We start from the raw sequence: 27,459 nt of genomic DNA, 5'->3' as shown, positions 1-27,459 counted from the left end.
TGGAACTCATCCATTAAGGCAAGCAGTTTATTTATGGATCACTGTTAAGATTTTTTATTAATGAAAAATGACTATCTTCTAGGAAAGAATGTTCTACTGTTAAAAGACCGTTCTTTCTCACTGACATAGTCAAGTATGAGTTAATTAGCAGGCTCTGTATGCTAGATACTGTGATGATACTTCAACATTCAGAGGCATCGTGATTAATTTCTTAAGTGCTAGCTATGTGCCTGTCATAGGACTGGAAGTCTTAAGTACATTGTTTATTTTCTCCATTTTACAAATGAAGAAATTACCTAAGATTTTATAGCTAGTGAGTGAGAGAGCTGGAATTTACACCCAGGTCTAACTCTAAAACCATTTCTGTTAGTGTTCATGAAGTAGACACTTCCCCATAAGCATGAGACGCATTGAGCTGAGGGTATTTAGCGGTTCAGTGTCAAATTCTTGTCTTGGTTCACATAATGAGGAATCTCTTTGTGCCTCAGTTTTCTGTTCACGTTCTGCAGAGCCACTTAAAATGTGATGGTGCTCCTCTTTTTATTTTGTATTTTTAAGCCTGAATTGCAATCAGTATGATACGTGAGCTATGACAAATGTCAACCGGTATTCTGATCTAAGAGTAGTACAAAATAATCATATTTTAAAATGTCTTATCAGCATTCAAATTGCATATAGCATTGAAAAAAATTCTATGAAAACCACCTCTCGATCACCTTGTAAATCGGAGCTCACTGGTGCTGTGAGTACTGTCTTTCTTTCCATAAGCCTGCTGTCACGCGCACATGGAGTTTGGCTTAAAAGCTTTTTGCTTCAAGCTGAGGGTTTTGACCCCACTGATATACAGATGTTCTCATAATTTCCTCTCTTCGGCTCCTTTATAAATCAAAAAGAGTGGGAAAAGGGAAAATTATATGAGTAATTACAGTATGAAATTACTGTGGAAAACCATTTCATTTCTTTATAATTCTCTTTTCAACTTGAGTTTCAAATCACCAGCTTCTTAAACGTTAAGTTTCTTACATTGACAGGCCTTCGACTATGGCTGCACCACTGATTTATCAGTTGACACTTCTGCCTTTTGTTTTATGAGAAACATTATTTTCTTTCTTAGTGAGAGTACCTCTCACTCCGATTGTTTAGACTTGACTTTAGAAGACTGTGTAGTAAGGCAGTGATAGGCCTGTCACTTCTTTCTGATCTGGGAACGTAAACTTTCACTAACTGGCGTTTGATCCTTCCTTCCTTAAGTCTTGATTCTTATTTCATTCTAGGACGATTTGATGAAACTGTCATCGAAGAGAGAAGACAGTGTGCAGAAGATTTGCTACAGTTCTCTGCCAATATCCCCGCTCTTTATAACAGTAAACAGCTTGAAGATTTTTTCAAGGTTTGACAGTCTTTCTGAAATATTTTGTACTTTATTAAATATTTCTGTTTTCTAATTTGTCGTAAGGCAGGATTCAAGTTTTTTTTTTTTTACAAAACGTCACTTACTATTGGATTTCATTACTCACTGAAATAAGTAGAAGTTAGTAGCTAAACAACAATGTCTTTGGCATATCTTCTGATTTTAGTGTAGAAATGGATAAGATTTTTGATTCATAGGTTTTAAAAAATTGGTGCAGAGGGCTTAGAGATTATCTCATTCACTCTATCATAATTGAAATACATTAAAAAAATTTAAGTGTCATGAAATTTCAGTTGCTGCCTTCACTTTTCGAGGTGTCTTTCAGTGGTAGACTCTTTGGGATAGAAACCACTATAAGTTGATACTCAATTTGTTTTAATTGTACTACTTTGTATTAGAGATAGACCAAAAATGGTCACTATACAATTTTAGAGAAGTAGGTTAGTACAAATTATCTTACCAGAATCATTGGATATGAGTATTTTCAGTTTCTTGACACGTAAGGTTTTCATTCTGAGTTCTTTATCATTTTAATTAAAAAAATTTTTAATGTTTATTTATTTTTGAGAGAGAGAGAGAGAGAGAGAGAGAGAGAAAGCGGGGGAGGTGCACAGAGAGAGGGAGACACAGAGTCAGAAGCAGGCTTCAGGTTCCAAGCTAACAGCACAGAGCCTGATGCAGGGCTTCAACCCACAAACTGTGAGGTCGTGACCTGAGCCAAAGTCTGACCCTCAACTGACTGAGCCACCCAGGTGCCCCATGAGTTCTTCATAATTTTATATAATTTTACAGTTTTCTGATTTATTCTGCATTGAACCTGTGCAAGTCGTCAGTTGGTATCAATGTCTTTAATGACCACAGTTTTCCTATTGCCTTTAGACTTCTAGAAAAAAGCTAGGTGATTGTGCCGTACTTGTTTTTTTCCTTCTTTGTGTAAATGTAATTTATTTGTATAAATGCAATTTGTTAGAACATACAGCCAGTGAGGCATATGAGTAGTGGGAGTTTTAAATTTCCTGATGGCAGTGGATCTACCAAAGGAAAATATTTTTAATGAAAAATATTTTATGAGAATAAAATATGAAAATATTTTAATTTACTGAAGAGAGTTGATGTTTTGAAAAATATTACAGACTTACGACTTTACGGTAATAGAAATAGTAATAGGAAAGTTTATAGTAACAAGATTTCTAGTGATTGACTTCGTTGCTTAATTTTTCATTACTGTGTGAACTAGGCCAAGATGATGAATGTGGCTTTGTTTATGGTATACTGCAGATCTTTAGGATAGAAGGCCAAATCAAATTGGTACAGTATTTGCCCTTTGTTGTTCTTGGTTACAACCGTATCTATGTGGCAAGGAGTCTATGCTTATAGAAAAAGGCGGCTTTATTAAGCAAGAAGGATATGACTTTATAGAAGTTGTGAAAAGCAGTCATGCAAATTATCACATGCCAAGGGCTAAACAAAATCAGTCTAGGAAAACAGGAGTCAGATCTTAGACCTTGAAGAATTTAAATAAAAGTTACCTGTTCATTCTGTTTCCTTTGGATCTGGCAATTCCTGATTATAACTGCTGCTGGATGATACTTACTTTTTAGGCTTTGTGCAGTGAGAGACAGAAGAAGAGAAAAGAATACATTGGGCACTTCAAGGGAAGTCAAGCTAGTTTTAGAAAATGTATTAGAAATACTTTAGGTAGTCCGCTGGGCAAGAGAGGGATACTCATTGGGTATTATCACAGCAGTAGTAGTCAGTCTCTAAATAAACAACGAAAAAGCTTAACCGTATTAACTTAAACAAGAAAGGGATGTCTTTGTCTCTTACAACGGGAAGTTGAGTGAGGAAGATAGGATGTCGCTGGCACAGAGCTCAATAATGTCCTCCAGAGCCTTAGCTTTAGCTTCCTTGTTTGGGGCGTGAAAGGAAAAGGGCCAATAAATGAATGCATGCCAGTTTTTAAAAGCTTTCCTAGACATTCTGCCTAGAGGTAGTCCTTCTTACATCCAGTAGGCCAGAACTGGGTTACAGGACTGTCCGTAGCTTCAGAAAAGTCTGGGTGTGTGACTCTTTTGGCTTTCTAGTTCTGATTGTGGATGAAGGTATGAACGGGAGGTTTTTGGGTAGTCAGGTCACAGGGTGTGCTACAATAACGTGTAGGTTTTTTGTTTGTTTGTGTGTTTGTTTGTGGAAACATTGATGGTATTTACCACATTGCAAATGACCACATAGTCAAATGATTTGATTTTTTTTTTTTAACATACACAGGAGTAGAAGGAGTGCTACAAAGTGCTAGAATGAGCCTCTGTTACTCATTACTCATCTTAAAAAATTACCAATTTATTGCCAAATGTTTTTCATCTATACCTTTCCATGTGTATTCTTTGCTGTTTATGTATATGTATGTATGTATGTATGTATATATGTATTTACAGTTTTATTGACATACTTTAAAATTTACCAATTGTAAGTGTACCATTCAGTGACTTTCAGTAAATTTATAGAGTTGTGCAACTGTCACATTTCTGCCACCTAAGCAAGTTTCTCTGTGCCCCTTTACTGGCAGTCTCCTTTTCCAGCCCCATCCCTAGGTAACTACTTACCTGTTTTCTGACTATAGATTTACCTTTTCAGGACATTTCAATTACACAGAATCACACAGTATGTGGTCTTTTGTTCTGCTTTCTTTCACTTAATGTTTTCACATAATGTTTTGAATTTTATCCACATTCTATCACGTATCAGCCTTCTGTTCCTTTATGTCGCTGGAAAGTATTCTGTTATATAGATCATACTACGTTTTGTTTATCCATTGGCAAATTGACAGACATTTGGTTTGTTATCAGTTTTTTGGGCCTTTGTCTAGTATTGCTGCCAACAAATCTGTGTGTAGATATATGTTTTCATGTCTCTTGGGTAGATTCTGAAGAGTGGAATTGCTGGGTCTTATGGTAAGTTTATGTTTTTAAGAAACTGCCAAACTGTTCTCCAGAGTGACCATACTGTTTTAGATTCCCCAGCAATGTATGAAGGCTCTGGTTCTTACTCAATTTCACCAACACTTAGTATTGTATGATTTTTAAATTTATAGTTTTTCTAGTATGTATATCGTGGTATTTCACTGTAATTTCCATTTCCTAATGGCTAATGATGATGAGCTTGTTTTCAAGCTCAAGTTTACTTCTTCAAGTTTATTCAAGTTTATTTCTTGACTTTTGACGTCTTCTATTGATCTGCCTGCCTGTTTTTATAACAGTACTGTATTGTCTTGATTATTGTAGTTTTATAACAAGTTTTGAAATTGGATAGTATAAGTTGTCTCACTTTATTCATACTTTTTCAGAATTGTTACAGTGATTTTGAATCCTTTGAATTTCCATAAAAATTTTAGCATCAGCTTGTCCATAACAACAAGAAATTCTGGTGGAATTTTGGTCGGAATTGTATTAAGTCTATAGTTTGGGGAAAATTATTATTTTAACAACATTGTCTTCCAACCCCATGAACATGAAATGACTCCATTTATTTAGGAGTTCTTTAATTAGTCTCAGCAGTGTTTTACAGTTTTCAGTGTATAAGTCTGGCCCTTCTTTGGTTAAAATTACTCTAAGCATTTTATGCTGTCGTGAGTGGTTTACAGGTTTAATCCATGTTGTAGCATGTATCAATACTCCATTCCTTTTTGGTGCCTATATAGTATTCCTTTGTATGGCTAGTGGATATGCTACATTTTGTTTTTCCATTCATCAATTGATGCACATTTGGGTTGTCTCTCCCTTTTGGTTATTATGAATGATGTTGTTAATGACTATTGGCATGTAAGTTTTTTGTGTGGACATACCTTTTCATTTCTCTTAGGTATATACATAGTATTGGAATTGATCTGGGAGGATTTCAAATTTTAATTCAGTTTATTTACTTGTTATAGGTCTATCATGATATTCTCTTTCTACTTGAATCAACTTTGGTAACTTGTCCCTTCCCAGGAATTTTTCATCTAAATTGTGTAATTTGTTGGCATAAATTGTTCATAGTATTCCCCCAGAACACCTTTGATTTCTGTGGGTATGTTAGTGATGTCCCTCTTTCATTCATGATTTTGGTAATTTGTATCTGGTGTATTTTTTTTCTTGGTCAGTCTACCTAAAGTTTGATATTTTTGTTGATTTTTTTCAAAAGACCAACTTGGTTTCATTACTTTCTCTCTATTTTCTCTATTTTATTTTGATTTCTGCTCTCTAAACTTTATTTCTTTCCTTTTGCTTGCTTTGGATTTACTTTGTTCTTTATCTAATTCTTTAGTTCCTTCAAGTGGAAGTTTAGATTACTGATTTGAGATGGTTATTCTTATCTAACATGGGTGTTTACAAGTATAAATTTTTCTTTTAGTACTACTTGAGCCTCATCCCATAGCCTTTTTACACTTTGTTTTTATTTTTATTCAGTTTAATGCATTTTCTGCTTTCGTGATTTTTTTCTGCAGACTCTTTCGTTATTTAGAAAAATGTTCTTTAATTTCCAAGTATTTGTTAATTTTTAAAGTTTCTTTTATTGTTGAATTCTAATTTTGTTTTCTTGTGGTCGTGGTCAGAACGCATGTTTGATTTCAGTTCTTTTAAATATATTTAGACCTGATTTATTTCTTAGCATATGAACTATCCTGGAGAATGTTGCATGTGTGCTTGGAAGGAATATATATTCTGTTGTCAGATGGAATTTTATGTAAATTTTAGTTAGTTCAAGTTAGTTGTTAGTGATCTTTAAGACTTCTGTATCTTTGCTAGTTTTCTGTCTAGTTCTGTCAATTATTAAGAGTAAGATATTGAAACCTCCAGTTAATTGTTGAAGTTTCTTTTTCCTTTTTCTTTTTTTAATGTTTGTTTATTTTTTTTATTTTTTTTTAATTTTTTATTTTTTTTAACGTTTATTTATTTTTGAGACAGAGAGAGACAGAGCATGAACGGGGGAGGGGCAGGAGAGGGAGACACAGAATCAGAAGCAGGCTCCAGGCTCCGAGCCATCAGCCCAGAGCCCGATGCGGGGCTCGAACTCACGGACCGTGAGATCGTGACCTGAGCCGAAGTCGGACGCTTAACTGAGTGAGCCACCTAGGCGCCCCAATGTTTGTTTATTTTTGAGAGAGAGAGAGAGAGAGTCGGTTAAACGTCCGACTTCGGCTCAGGTCATGATCTCCCAGTGAGTTCGAGCCCTGTGTCAGTCTCTGTGCTAACAGCTCAGATCCTGGAGCCTGCTTCCGATTCTGTGTCTCCCTCTCTCTCTCTGCCTCTCTCCCACTCACGCCTCTGTCTCTTTCTCTCTCAAAAGGAAATAAACATTAAAAAAATTTTAATTGGCAGTGTGTAACTGCTGATATCTCTTCTCAATTTTAAATTTTTATTGTATTTTTAAACCTCGCTAACTAGGGGTTAGTCCTGTAACAGCATAGCTTAGTGGTCAGCCAGTGATTGGTCTTTGTATTTAAACACTTTGTTCCAGTGTATGCTTCTTCCATATGCTGATGTTTCTTGATATATTTTCAGAGTTCAAGCAGTTTTTAAGTTTGCCCTGGATTTTGCTTATCTTTGAGATCTCTTGCATTTCCTCTGTGTGTGTGCGCACCATTGTGGCTTGTTGGGGGTTTGTAGATAGCTTGATTCTTCTCTAGTCTCTCCTGTATGGGTGAGTAGAGAGCTTGTTAAGAACCCCTATGGTTGTGTACTTTCTGTAACTCCCTGTGAAATGTCTGGCTAATACGCTGGTCCTTTGCTTGCTGGAACCTCATGCTTGCTGAGCCACTGTGCATTGGTGCTGGGATCGCTACTATTACTGATAATAATACTGTTTGGGGTGGACGACTTCTGTGCTTCAGTCCAAATCATGCTTGCCTCCACTGCAAGTGAATCTGCTGAATTTCAAGGCTTGCCTTGCCCTTGTATAATTACCATGGGAACCCAGCTGGGACAGAAGGTGGGAGCAACCCCAGGCAAGAATACCACAGACTCCCACGGTTCTTACCTGTGATTTTGTGGTTTTTTATGGGTAACCACTTCTTCATTCGTTATATGTTTTTGGTCAATTTCCAGGCACTCAGATGGTCATTTTGACATTTTTCTCCAGTTATGTCTTTGTCTTTTGGGGAGAGCATTTGCTGATCTACTTATTCTGTTATACCTGGACTCCTTCACCCCTAGGTTGACATTTCATTAACAAAAAACTTTGAGATGCTGTGTAATAAATTTCTTTCTACTGGATAGTAAAGAACGCCTAGTGGTTAATGTTTTTGATTGAGAGATTAAAATAGCAATTAATCTAGAGATTTAATGTAGAGATTAAAATACAATTGTGGCATATTTCTCCACTACTTCCCTTGAGTTCCTATGGAAAGTTTTTTATTATTTTGTTTAATTAAAGATTTATTCTGTATTTGTTGTTTATTAAATGAAGCAAATAAAATTTCTCTAAGATTATGAGCTAAAATAGCTTTTTGTATTCTTTAGTATTGTGTTTTTATTTTATCTTGGAAACAGATCTATATCAGCTAATATTAACAAATAAAAAATGAGTGCTTATGTTGTTCTAAACACTTTACATTTATAAAGTCTTTTAGTCCTGACAACATATTAAGTTATAAATAATAATTCCATTTTATAGATAGGTAACAAAGTCCACATCTCTGATAGTAGAAGAGGTAGTTAATGGTTGAAAGGCACTTTCTGTAAACTGAGATTATAAATAAAATCAGCTTTGTCTGGTAAAATTCTCAGAATATTTGCAGATTTGCTTAAGATTTGGTTTATGGCTTAGTCTAAAATAGAGACTCTTCTTTTTTGGAGAAAAATTCGGATACAAACTGTGATTTGAATATTTTAATTCACAAATAGAATAAAGTGTATAAATTCTTGCTTCTAAAGGGAATAATTGTTTTTAAAGTTTCAGTTCATTTAACACTCTGGGAAGTAAAATTTGGTAATTTTAGAGGAACCATTTCAAATTTCTCTTTCTTAAAGATAAGCTGGTAGGGAGACTTTTGATTATAACTAAAGATAGTTAAGTTCTTTGTGCTGAAGGAGAGAGGAAAAAGGGGTCTTGTATTTTTCGTGGGTTTTACTATCCTGGTAGTAGTGTTTGGGGACTTAGAACTGTTGGTGGAAGGTAGAATGAAAGATGTTACGGAGCAAAAGAGCTATTATTTTAGTTATAGTTATTTAAGGATTTTAAGTCCTTATACTCATGATTGAAACAGTCGTAAAACCACAGCACAAAACATACCAGCACCACTTTCTTGATAAATAGCATTCTCTAGTTGCACACGGAGTGAGAGAAAACAGTTTTTTGAAGGTTGAATTTGCAAACCTAGATACAGAATTAAAATAATGGTCACATAAGGAATCACAATAGCTTTTATATTTTATTAAAATATAGTTATTTTATTGTTATTAAAAATGTGTTGCTTTGGGGCACCTGGGTGGCTTAGTCAATTAAGTGTCCGACTTTGGCTCAAGTCATGATGTCATGGTTCGTGGGTTCGAGCCCCGTGTCAGGCTCTGTGCTGACAGCTCAGAGCCTGGAGCCTCCTTCAGATTCTGTGTCTCCCTCTCTCTCTGCCCCTCCCCTGTTCATGCTCTCTCTCTGTCTCTCAAAAATAATAAATAAACGTTTAAAAAATGTGTTGCTTTAATACAGATATCTTAGGTTTGTTTAGTTTTATATTATGTCTAAATAGGTTTCAAATTTAGGGTGCTTCTGGAATCACTGAGGTGCTATGTGATATATGTTAGTTTTTAATTTGATAAAATTAAATGACTTCTAATAGAGTCCCATCATTTATCACTAAATAGAATGACCAGACACTAAGGATGTTGAGTAATAGTCTGTAGCTGGTGTGTGTGTGTGTGTGTGTGTGTGTGTGTGTGTGTGTGCTGCATTTTTTAAATGAGTACTTTTGATAGGTTTTTATACATATGCTTTTATAAAAAGGCACATGATATAAACATGATAATATTCCTTTTGAATTCGCATTGGTTAATGCTAGATTTTAATAATAGATTTTTTTTAGAGTAGTTTAGTTTACAGAAAAACTGTGAGGAAAATATAGTGCTTTTCTGTATACCCCTTTCCCTTTCACAGAGATTCCCCTATTATTAACATCTTGCATTGGTGTGGTACATTTTTACAGTTGATGAATCAATATTGATATTTCTATTGATTTTTTAAAGGCAAATGTAATCTGGTTTAACAGATGAATGGTTTCTGTAATCCTTATACGTACTCAGTTGAGATAACTATTGTTAATTTATTACTCATTTAAAAATAAAACCCTTACTGACAATGATACAAAATTATTCTTCTCTTTTTAGGGTGGAATAGTTAATGATGGTTCTGAATTGATTGGACCTGCGGAAGCTTATTCGGATTCCCTTGTTGACAGCTTTCCTGAGTGTAGTACTGAAGGTAGGATATTTTAATTTTTTTTCATTGCAGTGGTTTTGACTGCAGAAGACTATAAATCGTATTTGAATTGCAAAAGAATAGATGGCTGTAGGAATTTGAGAGTATTTTATCAATTCTAAGATGCTTTTTGTTCTTCATGTTTTAGTATCACCTAGTATCACTTGTTGCGTGATATTGGGTTGATGATACCTTCTTACATTTAATTGACAGCTTTTTTCTTTCTTAGTGATATATAAAATAATGATTTATCCTACAACTAATGGCATATTAGATTTGATGAAATATGGTATAATAAGTGTTCAGAATTTATATTGTCTGGTGTAAGAATACCTTGCTAAAGTTTATTTAGCAGCAACTGACTTTTAGACAATTAATTTCAAAACTGGCTTTAAAAGTTTAGTCATGTTCCTAGAAAGAGTAAACCTAAGGCAGTTCTAATGTTTTTAGTATGTTTTATAATAACATAAGTCTAAACCAAAGCAGTTTTTTAAATTCTAATCACTTTAATTCAAGAATGCATAATCTCTTGTTTTATTCCTTTGTTAAGCCATCCCTGAATTTTTATGAAGATTTAAAATACATACATTTTGGTCTTTAGATTTCCTTAGCTAGTTTTCATCCAGGGAAGATTTTGGAATGGAAAAAAAAAAAAAAAAAGATTTGGGGATAGGAAGGGAGAGTCTTTAAAAATAGGTAATTAGATTTGTTTGAAGTGGCTTAGGTTTGGTTTATATAAAAGTAAAATCATAGACTAGCTATTTCTTGATCGCTTTCATGAATAACAGTTTATGGCTGAGGAGGATGCTTTACGACTCTAATATGGGAGGTAGCCGTAATCTCATTGTAGTGATGTTTTTGTGGGGATATGTACTGATGTCATACATCAACAGACACACTGATACAGATTTCTTGCTGTACATTGGCATCTTAATTTGGTAGGAACAGCAAATTCCCATTCGTTGTGTAGGCGGAATCTTTTGGTGCTACCACATTGAGAAGTGATGAGCTCTTCTTGTTTTTCACGGTGGCTCCCATTGACTTAAAAGCGAAGTCTGTTCACTTACACCTAGTGTTCTGTGTTTTGTATGGGCACCTTAGGCCCAGCGGTTTCCATTAGATCCTCAATACTTTTGACTCCATACTAAATCATAAATCAGCCAAGGTTGTAGAAAAACATTGCTTACAGTAATTTGTTCACATGTTATTTACATTGTACATATTTATAATCCATTATGTTTTTCGGAAAAAACAAATACCTTTTTCCTGTGACCTGCTTTGATCTGTGATCCTTGCTAGGCTTTGGAAAACCTACTCCCTGCTGGGGATCCCAATGTGATTGTTTCTAGAGCTAGTTTCTTGGAAGGTAACTTATTCAGGATAACCAGATCTGGCTGTTGCCTCAGAGATACTCTGTTCCTGAGAAGAGGGAGAAGGTATTTTCTCCCTGTAAATGTGGTGATTTGGTGACATCCAATAGTGGACAAATAGAGTTACAAAGATTCATAGGAGAGTGTTCAATGAGGAGTACAGTTTTTAGAAATTTTAGAATGTTTCTTAGTTTCTCTCCTCTTGTGTCTTGTTGTAGGAATCTAAGGTTACGTGATTTGGGAATTGTTATATTCTTTTAATATTCATAATAATCCTTTTTTACTAGGTGAGAGTCAGCCATGATGGGAGATGTATATCTCAGGAACCTATCCTAGTGTAAGGTCGTCATAGATGGGAATGATACATAGGTCTTTTGTCCTTTTTTATAGTCTGGAAGAGAAGAGAGGAGCATTATTATTAGGAATGAGTTTTCTTGGGATGGTGTTCTAGAATATGGAAGAATGTTCAGAGTTCAAATGTGACTGTGGTAAAAATGTGGTAAAAAAAAAAAAAATAGGATGAGGTTGTAATTTGTCCAGAGTGGGACACTTCTGAGAAGTAAAGAGGGTACTTTAATAAGTACAAGACAACAAGCTGAAACTAGGACTGCCTCTGGTACACTGGGGCCATATGGGCCATTCTTCCTAAAACAGCTGTTTCGGAATTTACCTTTTGAAGTTTCAAAAAGATGGGTTTTCCTTGAAAGGATTTATCTTTTTTTTTTTCCTAGTTTTATTTATTTGAGAGAAAGCGTGGGCGAGCCGAGGTGGGGGAGAGGGACAGAGAGAGAGGGAGAGAGAGAATCCCTTCCCACCCCCATGCAGGGCTTGACCTTACAAACCATGACATCATGACCTGAGCTGAAATCAAGAGTCCGACGCCCCACCTACTGAGCCACCCAGGTGCCCCACGAAAGGATTTATCTTTTAGGAATATGCTTTTATGAGAGAAATTAGGGGCTACCTTTTTGTTAAAAACATCAGAAAAGACTTACGCTACCTAAAAGTAATACTGACATTTTATCCTTTCAGTGCATAGCTTAGTTTTCCAGCTGTATTACCATCTCTGAAACACACTGTGATCCATGAAGAATGCAAAACATGGAACTGGAAAGGCAGTTAAAGCTTAGATTTTTTTTAATCCCCCCTCCCTTTAAAAGCCTTTACGCCTGACTAATTAATCCTGCTGAAAGACCTTGTTGACAAATACAGATCGGAGTGTCAAACAGCTTGCAAATTCATTGTTATTTGAGAGGGGAAATGACTTTTAAATATCATGAGATTGTCTGGCATACTGGGTAAGTGGAAGATATACTTTCCTACCAAAAGGTCTGCAAACCCCAGAGACAACCAAGGGAGAGGGCCTGTGCTAGCAAAAGAGCAGGGAAAGCTGGCAGCCCGCCAAGCCCCACAGGTATGCAGTGAAACAGAGGGTTGTAGAGGGATTGTGGTGGCAAGTGCTCAGGGTTTGGATTTAGAGCCAAAATGAGAGGAGGTGATTCACTCCATAACATCTCCTCTGAGTGTAGTATTTTAAACGGTGTTTCAAAGGTGTATTCATTTTTCACACTTGTGATTTAGTTTGCCAGCGAAATGAGCCAGAGGGGCAAATCTTAATATATAGTCTGCTGTTTCAAGGTCCTTCGGTAGAGTTAGAATGACATGGCAAGTATATCACCTCTCAGAGAACAGATGTAGAGGCTAAGTGATCATTATTTTTATTAGTACCATAAAAATGCAATCAACAGGTCTTAATTTACCTTGAAGGAAAGTTTTCTGAGGAAAACATAAAGAGCTGGATTAATGACTTTGAAAAAAATTGTCATTTGATTGTAATGGAATAGTGGAAACCCCTTTAAGGTTCCATAAAACCAATAATTTGGTGATTAACTGGTAAGTGTATTTTATCTAATATGAAATTGAGAATTATAAAATTATTCAGTAGGTTTTTAGATAAAAAGTTCATATTGTTTTATGTTTTTAAAATGAAATGCTGGTTACTTTTCATATCCTTTGTCCAGAGAAATTAAACTATATATATATTTAAAGATGAAAGAAGATTTACTTGATTGTTAACATTTTATTTCCTTTTTAAACTTGCATCTTTTCGTTTGATTAAACTTAGCTATGAAGTTACCATGACATTTGTAGAAACCTGGCCAAAATGGTGCATGGGAATTGAGCTTCTTGACATGTTTCTCTCATCTGTTGGCCTGTTTGAAGGATGTAGGTTGCTTTACTGCCATGATGGCCTTGATATTGGAGCCTTTGATGTTGGTAGACTCTCATCTGGTAACCTGTGTCATTTCCTCTTCCTAATACGTGACTTGACTTCCTTTGCAGTTGTGGGAGGGACATTTTCCAGGTGTACGCAGCAAACCAGAGAAAATAATTAGATGATCGTAATCACAAATAGAAACCGAGAGGTCAGTTTCTTATATGTAAGATCTCATGTGTGGAATATTCTTCAGTGTCTCCTGGGAGTAGCCAGATCTACCTTTGTGTGTATGTGTGTGTGTGTGGCCTGTAAATTGTGGATTAAGAGCTCCCTGGATGTTCAATTGTAGCAATTGTAGACACAAGAAAGAATCTATTAAGCTGTCTTGAATGAACCATTTTAGAGTAAATGAGATGTACATTTTGAGAATAGCATCTATTTCTGGTCTGTGTAAGGGATCTCTAAAATCACTCTCAGTTCAAGATTTGTATTTTTATTTGATGGCGGGATAAGAATTCTTTCCATTAAATCTTGAAGATTAGAGGCAAACTGTATTAATTTGGATAATTTTGATTAGTTTTAAAGCATTAAGGGAGACTAATTGGAAAGGTGTCTAGTTATTTAAGTTTGAGAAAAAATCTTCTGTATCAAAGTGTCATTTTATTATTATATTTTTCTTTTTATTATTTGTATTTCATTTGGTTGATTCATAGTTGATGCTTTCAGGCAGGTTCATTTTAAAAAGGAATATTCTTAAGTTGGTTCACCACTTAGTAGCCTAAATCTATTTTTGAGACGAACTTGAAGTGTGTGCACCATGGAGTAGTGTAAGATGACAAAAATACAGAAAGCCTAATTGAAAGGAATTTTAAATTTAAAGTAGGATTTAGTGCAAGTATCCACTAGGTGGCACCATGAGAACCCTAAATCTTGTTACTGCGATTATTCTAGGCCCTCTTGTATTATGATAGAGTATGCTTATTCAGTTAGAAGTTCCTTTTTCTCTTAAGTGCTTATCTGCCTAACGTTTATCTATTTTCCCTTGTTAGTTGAATTTTCTTTGGTGAAGGAGTTTAAAATAGGTAAAAAAGAACAGATTACTATTCTCAAGATAAACATAAATGAGAAGGTGTCATTGTATGTGTGCATGTAAAACAAATGATACAAATTATAAATATTGACTCTTATAAACCCTAGGGCTATTGAGGATAATATTGGATTTTAGGGGTTGGGTGGGGCAAATAAAAAAAATTGATAATATGTCATGGAAAGTGTTTGAGAGTAGAAAGAACATCAAGAATGACACAGATAAATCCCTTATTCCACAATTAAAAATTGGAATTTCAGAGAAGTTAAGCCATGTGCCTAAGGCAGTCTAGGCACTCTGGGTATTCAGTAGCAATCATAAAAAATATATTTTGAAAGTAGAGATTTAGTTTTATGGAGAGGGAGGCAGTGAGAATACATATTTGGTGTAGAACTCCCAGTGTGAGCGGCTTGTGCTCTGGTAGCAGGATTGATTTGCAGAGATTATGGAGAGTAGCAGCATAAGAAGTTCATTAGATAGAAAGGAAAGCCAACTCATAGATCTTTGTTGTTCATGAGAAGATAACAGTATTACGGCTGTAATTTTGATTGATATGTTACTTTCTGAACTTATTCCGTTTTTCACCAAATATGCAGTAGATATTCTCATCCTCTTTTCATAAATTTTTAAGGGTGAAGCAAAGACTTGTCCCCAGGACATTATAAAAATGTGAAATATCAAAAGAATGGTACTTCTTAGTAACAGTGACTATTTCTAAATGATAAGTTGATAATCAGGTACAGGAATCTTAATTATGAGATTTGGGTATTCGCCTAAAATCATATTTATAAGGGCTTGTTTCTTAATGGAGATTGATATGTATGTCTTCTCCCTCAGGGTGACCTTTGTTCTGCTGGCTAGATATTTTGCTTTGTGTGTGAAGCATGAGTCATTGCTACTAGGAAAAGTAGAAATTCCCTTTCGTTGACTGAACCTCAGTGCTCAGTGAAAGCTATCAGCTAATAATAATGAGGCCATGTATTTTATATATAGTTGACCATGAGAGACCACCTGTTGTTCTAAAGGAAACCGATCTCTTTTTGCAGATGGTCTTCAAATACAGATTTCTGATAGTTTATAGTATAAAGATTTATTCTATAGCAACTCAACCTTTTCCCCTGGTGCCTGTCTTTCAGAGGTGGTGTCCTAGACAGATTTCACTAGACTGCCCTACTCTGAGCAGTTCAAAGCACAGAAGGTGAAGGTAGGTAGGTGAACTGGGATGCTATATAAACCCCTCATGTCTGTAGCTGCTTTTTAACCGGTCACCTGGGGCCCTCTAATAGCCCTGAGACTTGAATCTCTGTGATATGAACCTGGAGGCAGAACGCTTTCATAGAACCTTTGACTCTTCCCCCTCCCATCCCTTCCCAAAAAGGCTTAGGTTTTTGTCTTGATGGTGTTGGTGAAGGATGTACCTTTTACTCTCATGATGGCTCCAGAGGGCCCCTTTAAACATGGATTGACTTCAGGTTGGTTTAACTTTTGACAAATAGTGTCTGAATTGTCAGTTGTTGCCCTGCCTTATCCACAGTGTTCTTCCTACTCACCTTAACTGAGAACCTCTTGTTTGCTGCTCTATCTTATTAGCTTTCTTTCTGGGTTTTAGGAAGCTAGTCTCCACTTTCCGTGATATTTCTATGTAGCTTTGTATAAAACAGGTTGAATGACAGGACCGTGAATTCAAGGAGGTGAGCAAGCACTGTGATAAGTAGCTGTATTAAGGATATAAGGTGAAAAAAACTAGGTACTGAGTGTGTGTGTGTGTGTGTGTGTGTGTGTGTGTGTGTGTGTATAAATAATTCATTACTGTGGTAGTGAAAGGGGAGCGTTCTTGAGGTGATTGGGGAATACTTCATTGAGAAGAAGGGAATTTAGAAATTGCTTAAATGCAGAAGAGATTTCCTAGAAGATGATTGGTTGCAGTGTATGGTTGAGATATGATAGGGTTCGGCTTATGATATGGTTGAGATATGGTAGGGTGCATCTTAAGAGGAGAATTAAAGGAAGAAGGTAGGCGAGGAAGAAATGTCAAGGGTTAGTCTGCCTCAGACAAATCTGTCTGTAATCGTTTCTGTCCTCTCTCTTAAGTTAGGAATTCCTTGGCACTGGCTGCTGGGTGATACATATGGGCCTATATTGCATAAATTATGTTTGTATAGCATATATTTGTTCACAAACAAATTCCCAGTTTTAGCCCTTGTTGCATCTCCTTTGATAGCCTTCAAATACAGAGCCTTAAGAGCTTGTCATACACATGTAAGCGATGTGGTAAGAGTCACCTGTAATCCCACCATACAGAGAAAATTACTGTTAGGCTACCTCTCTAGCCTTTTTTTCTGGTTTTGTTTTAAAATTAGAATTATAGTATATGTATATACTGCTTTGCAGTTTATTATTTTTGCATAATAGATCATGAATACTTTAGCATTAAATATTCGTTTGTAACATAATTTTTAATAGCTGTATAATATTTTATCAAAGGGATGTACCATAATCTCTTATTGTTAGGAATTTGTTATTTCCAAATTTTCACTAATTTTTGTGATGATTATTCTCAAATATAGATCTTTGATCGTATCTCTGGTTATTTTTGGTATAATTGTTGAATTTCTGGGTCAAAGGTATAAAGATTTTCTGCATCTGATATGCATTGTCAAATTGTCTTCCAAAAGGGTTAAATCAGAAGTCTTTTTGCTTCCCTTTGCTCCTCTTGTAGTTGGGCTAGAAAAATTCCTCTTTCTAACATGCTAGTTTTTCTTTGCTCACTTTGAAAGATTCTTCATTTAGAATTAGGTAGAATTTGGAAAGGAAATTATTTGAATATTATTATTAATTATTACTTTATTTCATTATCTGATATTCTTCCCAGGTATTTTGCTGGTCTTGCTCTTCTGATCCAATTTTATGTAATCATGATTTCCTTTGCTAACAAAATAAGATTGGAAAGGTAAGAGAGGAAATAAGACTATGCCACTAGATTTTTGTGGTCAAAAGCCAAGAAACTGAGTACACATAATTTTACCCCTTTGCCCTTTGGTATTATTGTTCCTGTTCGAAAGGAAAATCAGGCAAAACATGAAACAGTACAGTGTGATAGATGATGTGAAGGTTATAGTGACAAGACACTGGAGAGCAGACAAAAGATCTATAACAGTGTTTCCTTTCTTTTATGATTAGCTGTATAAACCAGAACTTATTTTTTAAACTTTGTCTATTTGTTTATTAATATCAATGGACCAGGTTATATAATACCCCCATTTAAGGAAATAAGTGTGCATTGGAATATATAAAATGTTTTGAAATCATTAAAAAAAATCTTTTATGAAATTTATATATTTCTCAGAACAGTGGTTAAATAATTTTGTAGATTGCTGTAAAAGATTCTGATTTTGAAGAGCTGTCTGTACAGTTGAAATGTCAGAGATTGAAAAGATTTCCACCAGATCCAATGAATCTCTTCTCAGCTTGTGGATTTAATGAAGTGTTTTGCTTGTAGGAAACAAAATTAGTTCTTTATGGGCATTCCACGGATTTGAGAAAAGCCCCTGAAAACAGGATATGTTGACAGGGTGCCAAAGTAGTGTCTAAAGTTGATTTGAAATTTGAGTTTAGCTGCCAGTAACATGTTTTTACCCTAACTTACTTTATTTGAAATGAAGTAAGCAATTTAAGTCTATAATAAGTTGACAAACTATGGCCTGTGGGCCAAATCTGACCTGCCACTTGTTTTTATGTGACCTAATAGCTAAAAATGGTTTTTACATTTTAAAATGATTGACAGTATTCAAAAGGATATTATTTTATGGCATGTGAAAATTACATGGAATTCACATTTCAACATCCATAAATAAAGTGTTACTGGAACACAGCCATGCGTATTCATTTACATATTATCTGTGGCTGCTTTTGTACTACAACAACAGAGTTGATTTGTTGTGACATAGATCATGTGGCCCACAAAACCTAAAATATTCACTCTCTGGTCCTCAGAAAAGAAGTTTGCTGATCCCTATTCTAGAATTGTATAGTCTAATCTACCTTTAAGTTTGGCTTAGGATATGATCTTGAGGAAATAATTTTCTTTTTAATATATTGTCTTTTCTGAGGAACTTGGAAGTCAACATTCAATGGTGATGCAGATTGCATAGCTGTTCCCAAATTTAATTTGTATGTAACTCTATTGTCAATCTTATTGAATGATATATAGATCAGTGGCTCTCCAAGTATGGTCTTTAGACCCTTGGGTATTCTAGAGATCTTCTCAGGGGGTCACCAAGGCAGAAATTATTTTTGCAATAGTCTAGGAAATTATTTGCCTTTTTCACTGTGGTGACATTTGCACTAATGATGCAAAAGCAATGATAGGTAAAACTGCCTTGCCTGAGCGTGAATCAAGACAGTGACACCAGACCGTAACAGGAATCATGCTGCATACTTGCAGTAATGCCAATGCTAATTTTACCTAAGAATGCCCATGATAAAGCAGTAAAAACTATTAATTTTTATCAAATCTCCACCCTTTGCTACATGTCTTTCTTATATTCTGTGTGAAAAAATGGAAGTATACATAAAACACATCTGCCTAACTGAATTGCCATGGTTGTCTTGAGGAAGAGCACTTGTTTGAACTATGAACTAGCAGCTTTTCTCTTGGGACATCATTTTTGCTTGAAAGAACAATTGACAGACAAACTGTCATTATTCAGATTTGGGTATTTGGCAAATGGTTTTCAAACGCAAACAAAGTGAGCTGACACTTTAAGGAAAACAGCTGACAGTGTTTGTTGCCAATGATAAACTTTGAGTTTTCAGTGCCAGATTAGAATCCTGGAGAACCTTTTTTTTTTTTTTTTTCTTTTTTAAAGTAATCTTTACATCTAATGAGGGTTTTGAACTCCGGACCCTGCGATCAAGAGTCATACGCTCTACCACCTGATGCCAGCCAGATGCCTGAATCTTGGAGAACTTGTATCTGCTACTTTGAGCTTGACAGTTCCCCAAGACCTAAAGAATATTCTGCTGAGATTGGTGGTGATAGTAACAAATGTGATTTGTCACTATAACTCAGGGAACCAGTACTTTCAAAATGTCCAATGTGTGATGCACACATTCAGTGTGCAAGACAGATCAATGGAGTTGAATGTAATAGAAACACATTTCACTGACAAGAATTTATATTCTATATGGCAACTAAGCTTTAAGAAACTACCACTTGTCAAGTTTTGGTATAGTATCAAAAAACAATATCCACAAGTATTTGAAAAGGCTGCTAAAATATTCACCCCATTTTCGGTTACATATCTATGCAAGATCTTCCTCAAATCTTTCAACCAGGGCAACATCTGACAACAGATTGAGTGCAAAATCATAATATGAGAATCTAGTCATCTTCAATTAAAAAGATTTGTACAAATGTAAAACATTGTCACCATTCTTACTAAATACTTTTTTGCTTTGGAGAATATAGTTATTTTGAACAAAAATTACATTACATGTAGTGGGCTTTAATGTTTACTTAAAAAAATTAGTCTATTTTAAATAGATATTTACAGGTATAATCCACAGGTATAGTTTTTAGATATTTACAGGTATAATCCACAAAAAGAAGCTTTTTTGAGGTTCTCAATTATTTTAAGAATGTAAAGGGAGGTCCTAACGCCAGGAAGTTTCATAACTGTTGTACTTCATGCTTGTTTACCATGAAGTCAGTTTTGTGAAACGGGAGAAAGAATTTCCATTGCTAAATATTTCAGTACCACCTAGTATTCATTTTCTGTCAGAAAACTAAGAGGCAAATACAGACCAAACCTCTCTCCAAAAGTTTGTGGAAGAGAATGGAACAAAAATTTCTAAAAATTTAGTTCTTTAAAACACACACACACACACACACACACACACACACATACACACACACACAATCAAATGGTGTACATTTTCCAGATATGGATTATCTAAAAGCATACCTCTGAGGGTACGTTGTAGAAATAAAGAATCATTACATAATTGCCATAATAGTTGCAATTGAATGATAGCCTATTATGCTTTATATGCATGAACTATATTCCTCATTTAAAGTTCTGCATAGTAAGTAAATTAAGTGTCTTGGGCTTGGTCACATAGTAAGTTTTAAGAGCTGGGATTCAGGCACTTGTTTTTGTCTTACCTTGAGGCTCTTATTCTTTTTTCTTTATTATAATGCTGTTGTTACAAGGTTTTGTGGTAAAGGCTCTTCATTTTACAAGACTAGATAAAGACTTGTCTTTGGTTTTAGTCTGATAATTAAGGCAAAGGAGATTATTTTCCAGAGCTGAATTCAGTAAGCTAAAGCAAATGGCCAGGCACCGATCTCCATCAGGCAATGACAGCCTTCCTAATCGACTCGAATAGTATGAACAAATGAATAGTCAGCATGATTTGTATTCTTTTTGGCTGATTCTTAATTTAATATCTATTTATATTGTGATCATATTTCTAGGTTTCTCCAGTGACAGTGATTTGATATCTCTTACTGTGGACGTGGATTCTCTTGCTGAGTTAGATGATGGAATGGCTTCCAATCAAAACTCTCCCGTTAGAACTTTTGGTCTCAGTCTTTCTTCGGATCCATCAGCATTAGGGGCCGTTGCTTCTGACAGCGAACAGAACAAAACAGAAGAAGAACGGGAAAGTCGTAGCCTCTTTCCTGGCAGTTTAAAGTCCAAGCTTGGCAAGAGAGATTATTTGGAGAAAGCTGGAGAATTAATAAAGCTGGCTTTAAAAAAGGAAGAAGAAGATGACTATGAAGCTGCTTCCAATTTTTATAGGAAAGGAGTTGATTTACTCCTAGAAGGTGTTCAAGGTACAGTTTTATCTGTATTAATATGTTTTGGAATGTTCTTATGTTGGTATCTGGAAAGAAAGTGTATGCATATAACTATCTTGTGTATAGTCCTATGTCCAAACGAGACTCAAAATGAGAAATTACTGAAGATTAAATGACCTACCTTTGGGGATGACTGGGTGGCTCAGTCAGTTAACTGTCTCTTGATTTCCTTTCAGTTCATTATCTCACAGTTCGTGAGACTGAGCCACGTATTGGGCTCTGTGCTGAGTCTGTGGAGTCAGACTGAGCTTGGGATTCTCTCCCTCTCCTTTCTCTCTGCGCCTCCCCCACTCCTCCACGTCTCCCCCATATAAATAAATAAACATAAAAAAATGACCTAAATTTGGGTAAAAACTTTTACTTACATGAAGGGAAGGCAGGATCAGAGCTACTTAACACTCTGCTTTGATCAATTAACCAACAAAAACAGGATTTAAAAAACTCAAATCTCCATGTCTCTTGTATGAATAATATTCTGTTTTTTCTGACGTGGCCAGTGTTCCCCAGCCTTCACCTCTCACAGGAGTATTCACAGAGATTTAGTGCATTTACTCCTGCTGGCCTGAAGAGAAGAGATGAAATGTAAAGGTTCTTGGATTTGCCTAGTGTTCTTTTCTGTTTTAGTTGCCATAAATTCTCAGCTAGTTACTGGGGTGATTTGGGACATTTAGAATGAATGTTTCTAATGTCTGTAAGTAGAACTTAACCTTTTTTTTGCCTCAGATTTTTTAAGTCATTTGTCTTTTCCTTACAAGAAACAGAGTAAGGGGCGCTGGGGTGGCTCAGTCGGTTAAGCATCCGACTTCGGCTCAGGTCATGATCTCATGGTCTGTGAGTTCGGGCCCCACGTCGGGCTCTGTGCTGACAGCTCGGAGCCTGGAGCCTGCTTCGGATTCTGTGTCTCCCTCTCTCTCTGCCCCTCCCCTGCTCATGCTCTGTCTCTGTCTCAAAAATAAATAAAAACATTAAAAAAAACAACAACAACAGAGTAAAGCATACCACAGTTAGTTACGTGACATCGTGGACACAAAAGCCGAAGGTTGATAAGACCTTCTTGATGGTTTTCTTTCCAGAATATCATCATTTTTACTGTTTTCCTGTCATCTTTGACTTGTTAGAACCATTCCGATGACCATAGTCTCCTGTAGCACGAACCCTTTTTTGCTGTAGTACTTCCGCCCTCACCATGCTTGGTGTCCTGTCCTCCAGAAGTGCTCTGCTTTATGAGAGTTTAAACTTTCAGCCTTCTAATGTGGTAGACGATGAATACTTGGCTGCATGGACCGGAAGAGGGAGTGTATCTGGTGGCATCAGTGCTTCTTAACCAGAATTTTCACTAATTCGCTTGTTTTTGGCCCTTACTCTCATTTCCAAGCTACCCAGTGCTACACGTTCCCAAACTAATTTACAGTGTCATATAAATCAGGCAGCTTTCTTGAGCTTCCTAAGTCAATAACCACTCATCCATCTATTTTCATTTTGTAAAATGTTGTTGTTGCAGTCTTCTCTTGGAGTCTCTTTGTCCTTGGGGGCTTTTGCCTTGAAATAATTCTTTTACTGCCATGTTATTGGGGTTTCAGGAGGGAGTATTTCTCCTGGTTTGATTGATACATCATTTTGATACAAATTTTTGTTTTTCTTTCTTTTTTTTTAAATATATATAATTTAGGTTTATTTATTTATTTTGAGAGAGACAGAAAGAGCACGAGCCAGGGAGGGGCAGAGAGAGGGAGGAGAGAGAGAATCCCAGGCAGGCTCCACAGAGTCAGTGCAGAGCCCGACATGAGGCTCGAGCTCATAAAACCGTGAGATCACGGCCTGAACCGAAATCAAGAGTCAGATGCTTGACTGAGTCACCCAGGGGTCCCACAGATTTTTGTTTTTCAGGTAGTGTCATATAGTCAGTTGGGGTTTTTTGTTTGCTGGTAGAACATTCTGGTCTTTAAAGATCTACACATTTTTCTTCTTTGTCCTAACTCTCATTTTGGGTTGGGAGTTTAAAATTGGGATAAGTTGCAATTAGCTCTCCTATTTTCCCTTCTTTTTTTTTTTTTTAAAGATAATTTTGTGCTAAAAAAGTCACTAGTGTTTAGTTAACACAGATACATCAATGTGATCTTTTTCTGTCTAAAGTTATTTGCATTTAAACTTAGAGTACTTCATAATGTTACCACTTGATGGCACCAGAAAAATAAAAATCTTTACTTCAAAATGAGAATTATGGATGCATATCAGCAAATAACAAAAAAATATCATTTAGGTAGTTATTTTGTGATTATGATGGTGAATTATTTCTCACCAGAACTTGATACTAAATATAGTAGACTCTGTCTTAAGGAATGTTACCATTTAAACATGTTTTTCCGATTTAACATATGCCTGTGTTTCTGAAACCACAATATCCATTCCTGCCCTGGATTGGTTTTTGTTGTTAATGTGCCATAAGAACTAAAAAATTATACTTGACTAATTGCTTTTTAGTCTTTTTTTTGTTTATTCAATTTTTTATTCATACAAACTGTGAGAATCACAATCACAGAATTCTAATTTTTAATCAATATGTAAAATAACCTTTATTTCAGTCTTTGTGGTTATACTTTTAACTATGTGTTAAATGTAGCGTCAGAGCAGTGCTTCTGGTTCGTATTTAAAAGTGTAAAAGCTACCTCCTAACAGACACATGGACATTATTGGTTTTAAAAAAAATTTCCCCCCAGTTTTATTGAGATATAATTGACATATGACATGTAACATTATACTAAAGGTACTCAAAGTAATGATTTGATATATGTATGTTTTGTGAAATGATTACCATACATTTAGTTAATATCCTTTCTGTCACATAGTTAACAGTTTTTTTTCTTGTGATGAGAGTTTTTAAGATCTACTCTTTTAGCAACTTTCAAATACATGATACAGTATTTTTAACTATAGGCACCATGTTGTACATTATGTCTGCAGCATTTATTAATCATATAAATGGAAGGTCCTATCTTTTGGCCACCTTCACCCACTTTACCCACCACCCCTTATCCCTCACCCCTGCCTTTGGTAACCACTAATCTCTTTTCTGTTTCTATGAGTTTGGTTGTTTTTAGATTCTACACATAAGTGAGACCATATACTATTTGTGTCTTTTCTGACATATTTCACTTAGCATAATGACCTCAAGGTCCATTCATGTCACTAATGGGTTTCCTTTTTTTTTTTTTTTATTGCTGAATAATATTCCCATATGTGTTTGTGTGTGTGTGTGTGTGTGTGTGTGTGTGTGTGTGTATGTGTCTTGACTATTGTAAATAATGCTGCAATGAACATGGAAGTACAGATACCGCTTTGAGATAGTGATTTTGTTTCCTTCTGACGAATAGCTAGAAATGGAATTTCTGGAACATATGGTTGTCCTATTGTTAGTTTTTTGAGGAACCTTCATACTGTTTTCTATGATGGCTGCACCAATTTTACATTCCCACCAGCAGTGTCCAAGAGTTCTCTTTTCTCCGCAACACTTGTTATCTGTTGTCTTTAAAAAAATTTTTTTAATGTTTATTTATTTTTGAGAGAGAGAGAGAGAGAGAGCGCAAGTGGGAGAGGGGCAGAGAGAGAGAGAGAGAGACAGACAGACAGACAGACAGAATCTGAGCAGGCTCCAGGCTCCAAGCTGTCCGCACAGAGCCTGATGTGGGGCTTGAACCCACGAACCATGAGATCATGACCTGAGCCAAAGTCAGATGCTTAATTGACTGAGCCACCTAGGCACCCCTGTTGTCTTTTTGATGGTAGACATTCTAACAGGTGTGAGGTAATATCAAATTATGGTTTTGATTTGTAGTTCCCTGATGATGAGTGACGTTAAGTAACTTTTCATGTACTTGTTTGGCATTTTTATGACTTCTTTGAGAAAGTAGATTTTTAATTCCTCTGCTCATGTTTTGATCATATTGTTTAGGTTTTTTGATATTATGTTTTCTTTATATATTTTGGATATTAAGTCCTTATCAGATATATGATTTGCAAATGTTTTTTCCCATTTGGTTGACTGCATTTTCATTTTGTTGATGGTTTCTTTTGCTGTGTAGAATCTTTGTAGTTTGATGTAGTCCAACATGTTTGTTTTTGCTTTTGCTGTCAAATCCAAAAAAAAAATCATGCCAAGAAAGCTACCCTCCCACCCCGTTTTTATCTAGGATTTTATGTTTTTGGATTTTATGTTCAAGTCTTTAATCTGTTTTAATTTTTGTATATGGTGTAAAATAGGGGTATGGTGTTATTTTTTTTGCATGTGGTTGTTCGTTTTTGTCAGTACCTTTTAGTAAAGAGACTGTCTTGTCCCTAGTGTATATTTTTGGCTCCTTTGTCATAAATTAACTGACTATGTGTGTGTGGTTTTATTTCTGGGCTCTTTCTTGTCCCATTGATCTATGTGTCCAATACCATACTGTTTTGATTACTGTAGCTTTGTAATATAGTTTGAAATCAGGAGATGCTTTGTTCTTTATTCATAGGATTTGTTTGGCTATTTGGGGTCTTTTGTGGTTCCATACAAATTTTAAGATTGTTTTTTTCTACTTATGTGAAAAATGTCATTGGAATTTTGATAGGGATTGCATTGAGTCTATAGATCTCACTGGGTAGTATGGACATTTTAACGATACTAATTCTTTCAATACATGAATGTAGAATGTCTTTCCGTTTATTTTTGTCTTGAATTTCTTTCAGCAATGATTTGTAACAGATTTCATCTGTTATTAGTTCTAACAGTTTTTTGATGGAGTCTTCAGGGTTTTCTATGTATAATATCTTGCCACTGCAAATAGAGACACTTTTATTTCTTCCTTTCTGATTTGGATGCCTTTTATTTTTTCTTGTCTGATTGCTCTGGCTAGGACTTCTAGTACTATGTTGAATCTTTGTATATGTATATATATGTGTGTGTGCGTGTGTGTGTGTACATATATATTTTTTTTAATGTTTATTTTTGAGAGAAAGACAGAGTGCAAGCAGGGGAGGGGCAGAGAGAGAGGAAGACACAGAATCCAAAGCAGGCTCCAGGCTCTGAGCTTCAGCGCAGAACCCAACATGGGACTCAAACTCAGGAGCTGTGAGATCATGGCCTGAGCCTGAATCAGATACTCAACCGACTAAGCCACCCAGGCGCGCCTGGTACTATGTTGAATCTAGTGGTGAGAATGGGCATCCTTGTCTTGTTCTTGGTCTTAGAGGAAGGGCATTCAGCTAATCACCACTGAGTGTAATGTTGAGTATGATGGATTTATTCTTTAATTTGTTGGGAAATTGGGGGCTCTGGCTTGTGAGCTGATTTGACACTTGTGAGTAGAAGAGATGTTTTCTTAGGGAAAATTTGTTCTAGTGTGGGAAAACTGTTATTGAAACATCACTATAACCAGTAATACCTATGAATCATTTAAATTTAACTCTTGCTATAAGAATGGTTACCTGTGAGTAAAAAAAAAAAAGAAAATAGAATTGTTATCCGTGACCTTGGTTTGGTTTGACATACTCTATAATAAAATCATTATTTCTGGATATCTGATAATTCAGAGAAAATGATCTTTCAGATCTTTCAGTGCTTCTTTATATAGGTGTTCTTATGATTTGGCCAATTTTGTTATTCTGAATACTAACTATTCATCCTAACTATTCATCCTAAAGGAGTTTATCTGGGTTGTTTGTAGATCTGATAAAGATGGCTTGATGTTTTTCTTACTTAACTGGTGTTTGCACAGCTGAGACTAGAGGCAGAACACAATAGCAGCAGTTCTGTTTGCCCATCCAACAAAGAAATGTACCCTGATAGTGGTAACTTTGAATTCTCCTTTTGAACCTGATGTTTCCCTTACTTCCTCATTCTAGAGTGGCTCCTGAAATTAAGGTACCCTCTATTTTTCTAACTCATTAGGTCTTTATGTATGTAAAACAGAAAATTCAAAAATCAAGATCGAAGGAATCAACTTGAATCTTTGAGGAGGATGTTTCTAGTAAATATCCTTTCACTTCTGTCTTGTTTATATATTTCTGCAGTGGCCTGATATGATTAAT

The 27,459-nt window shown here is 35.6% G+C and overlaps 1 protein-coding gene across 12 annotated transcripts in view; it reads left to right on the top strand.

Annotated features, from left to right (window-relative positions):
- RPS6KC1 (ribosomal protein S6 kinase C1) overlaps positions 1-27,459 on the top strand; it is a 316,680-nt gene that overhangs the window by 32,949 nt on the left and 256,272 nt on the right. For all 12 annotated transcript variants that reach the window (XM_042925687.1, XM_042925694.1, XM_042925693.1 and 9 more), the window contains exons 4-6: positions 1,275-1,390; positions 9,769-9,862; positions 21,013-21,375. In XM_042925687.1, the coding sequence (XP_042781621.1) occupies positions 1,275-1,390; positions 9,769-9,862; positions 21,013-21,375 (573 nt within the window). The remainder of the gene's footprint in view (positions 1-1,274; positions 1,391-9,768; positions 9,863-21,012; positions 21,376-27,459) is intronic.

This window comes from Panthera leo, chromosome F3 (genome assembly GCF_018350215.1).
Source record: "Panthera leo isolate Ple1 chromosome F3, P.leo_Ple1_pat1.1, whole genome shotgun sequence".
NCBI lineage: Eukaryota > Metazoa > Chordata > Mammalia > Carnivora > Felidae > Panthera > Panthera leo.
The sequence above is the reverse complement of the archived record's forward strand: the minus strand, read 5'-3'. Positions and strand labels throughout refer to the sequence as shown.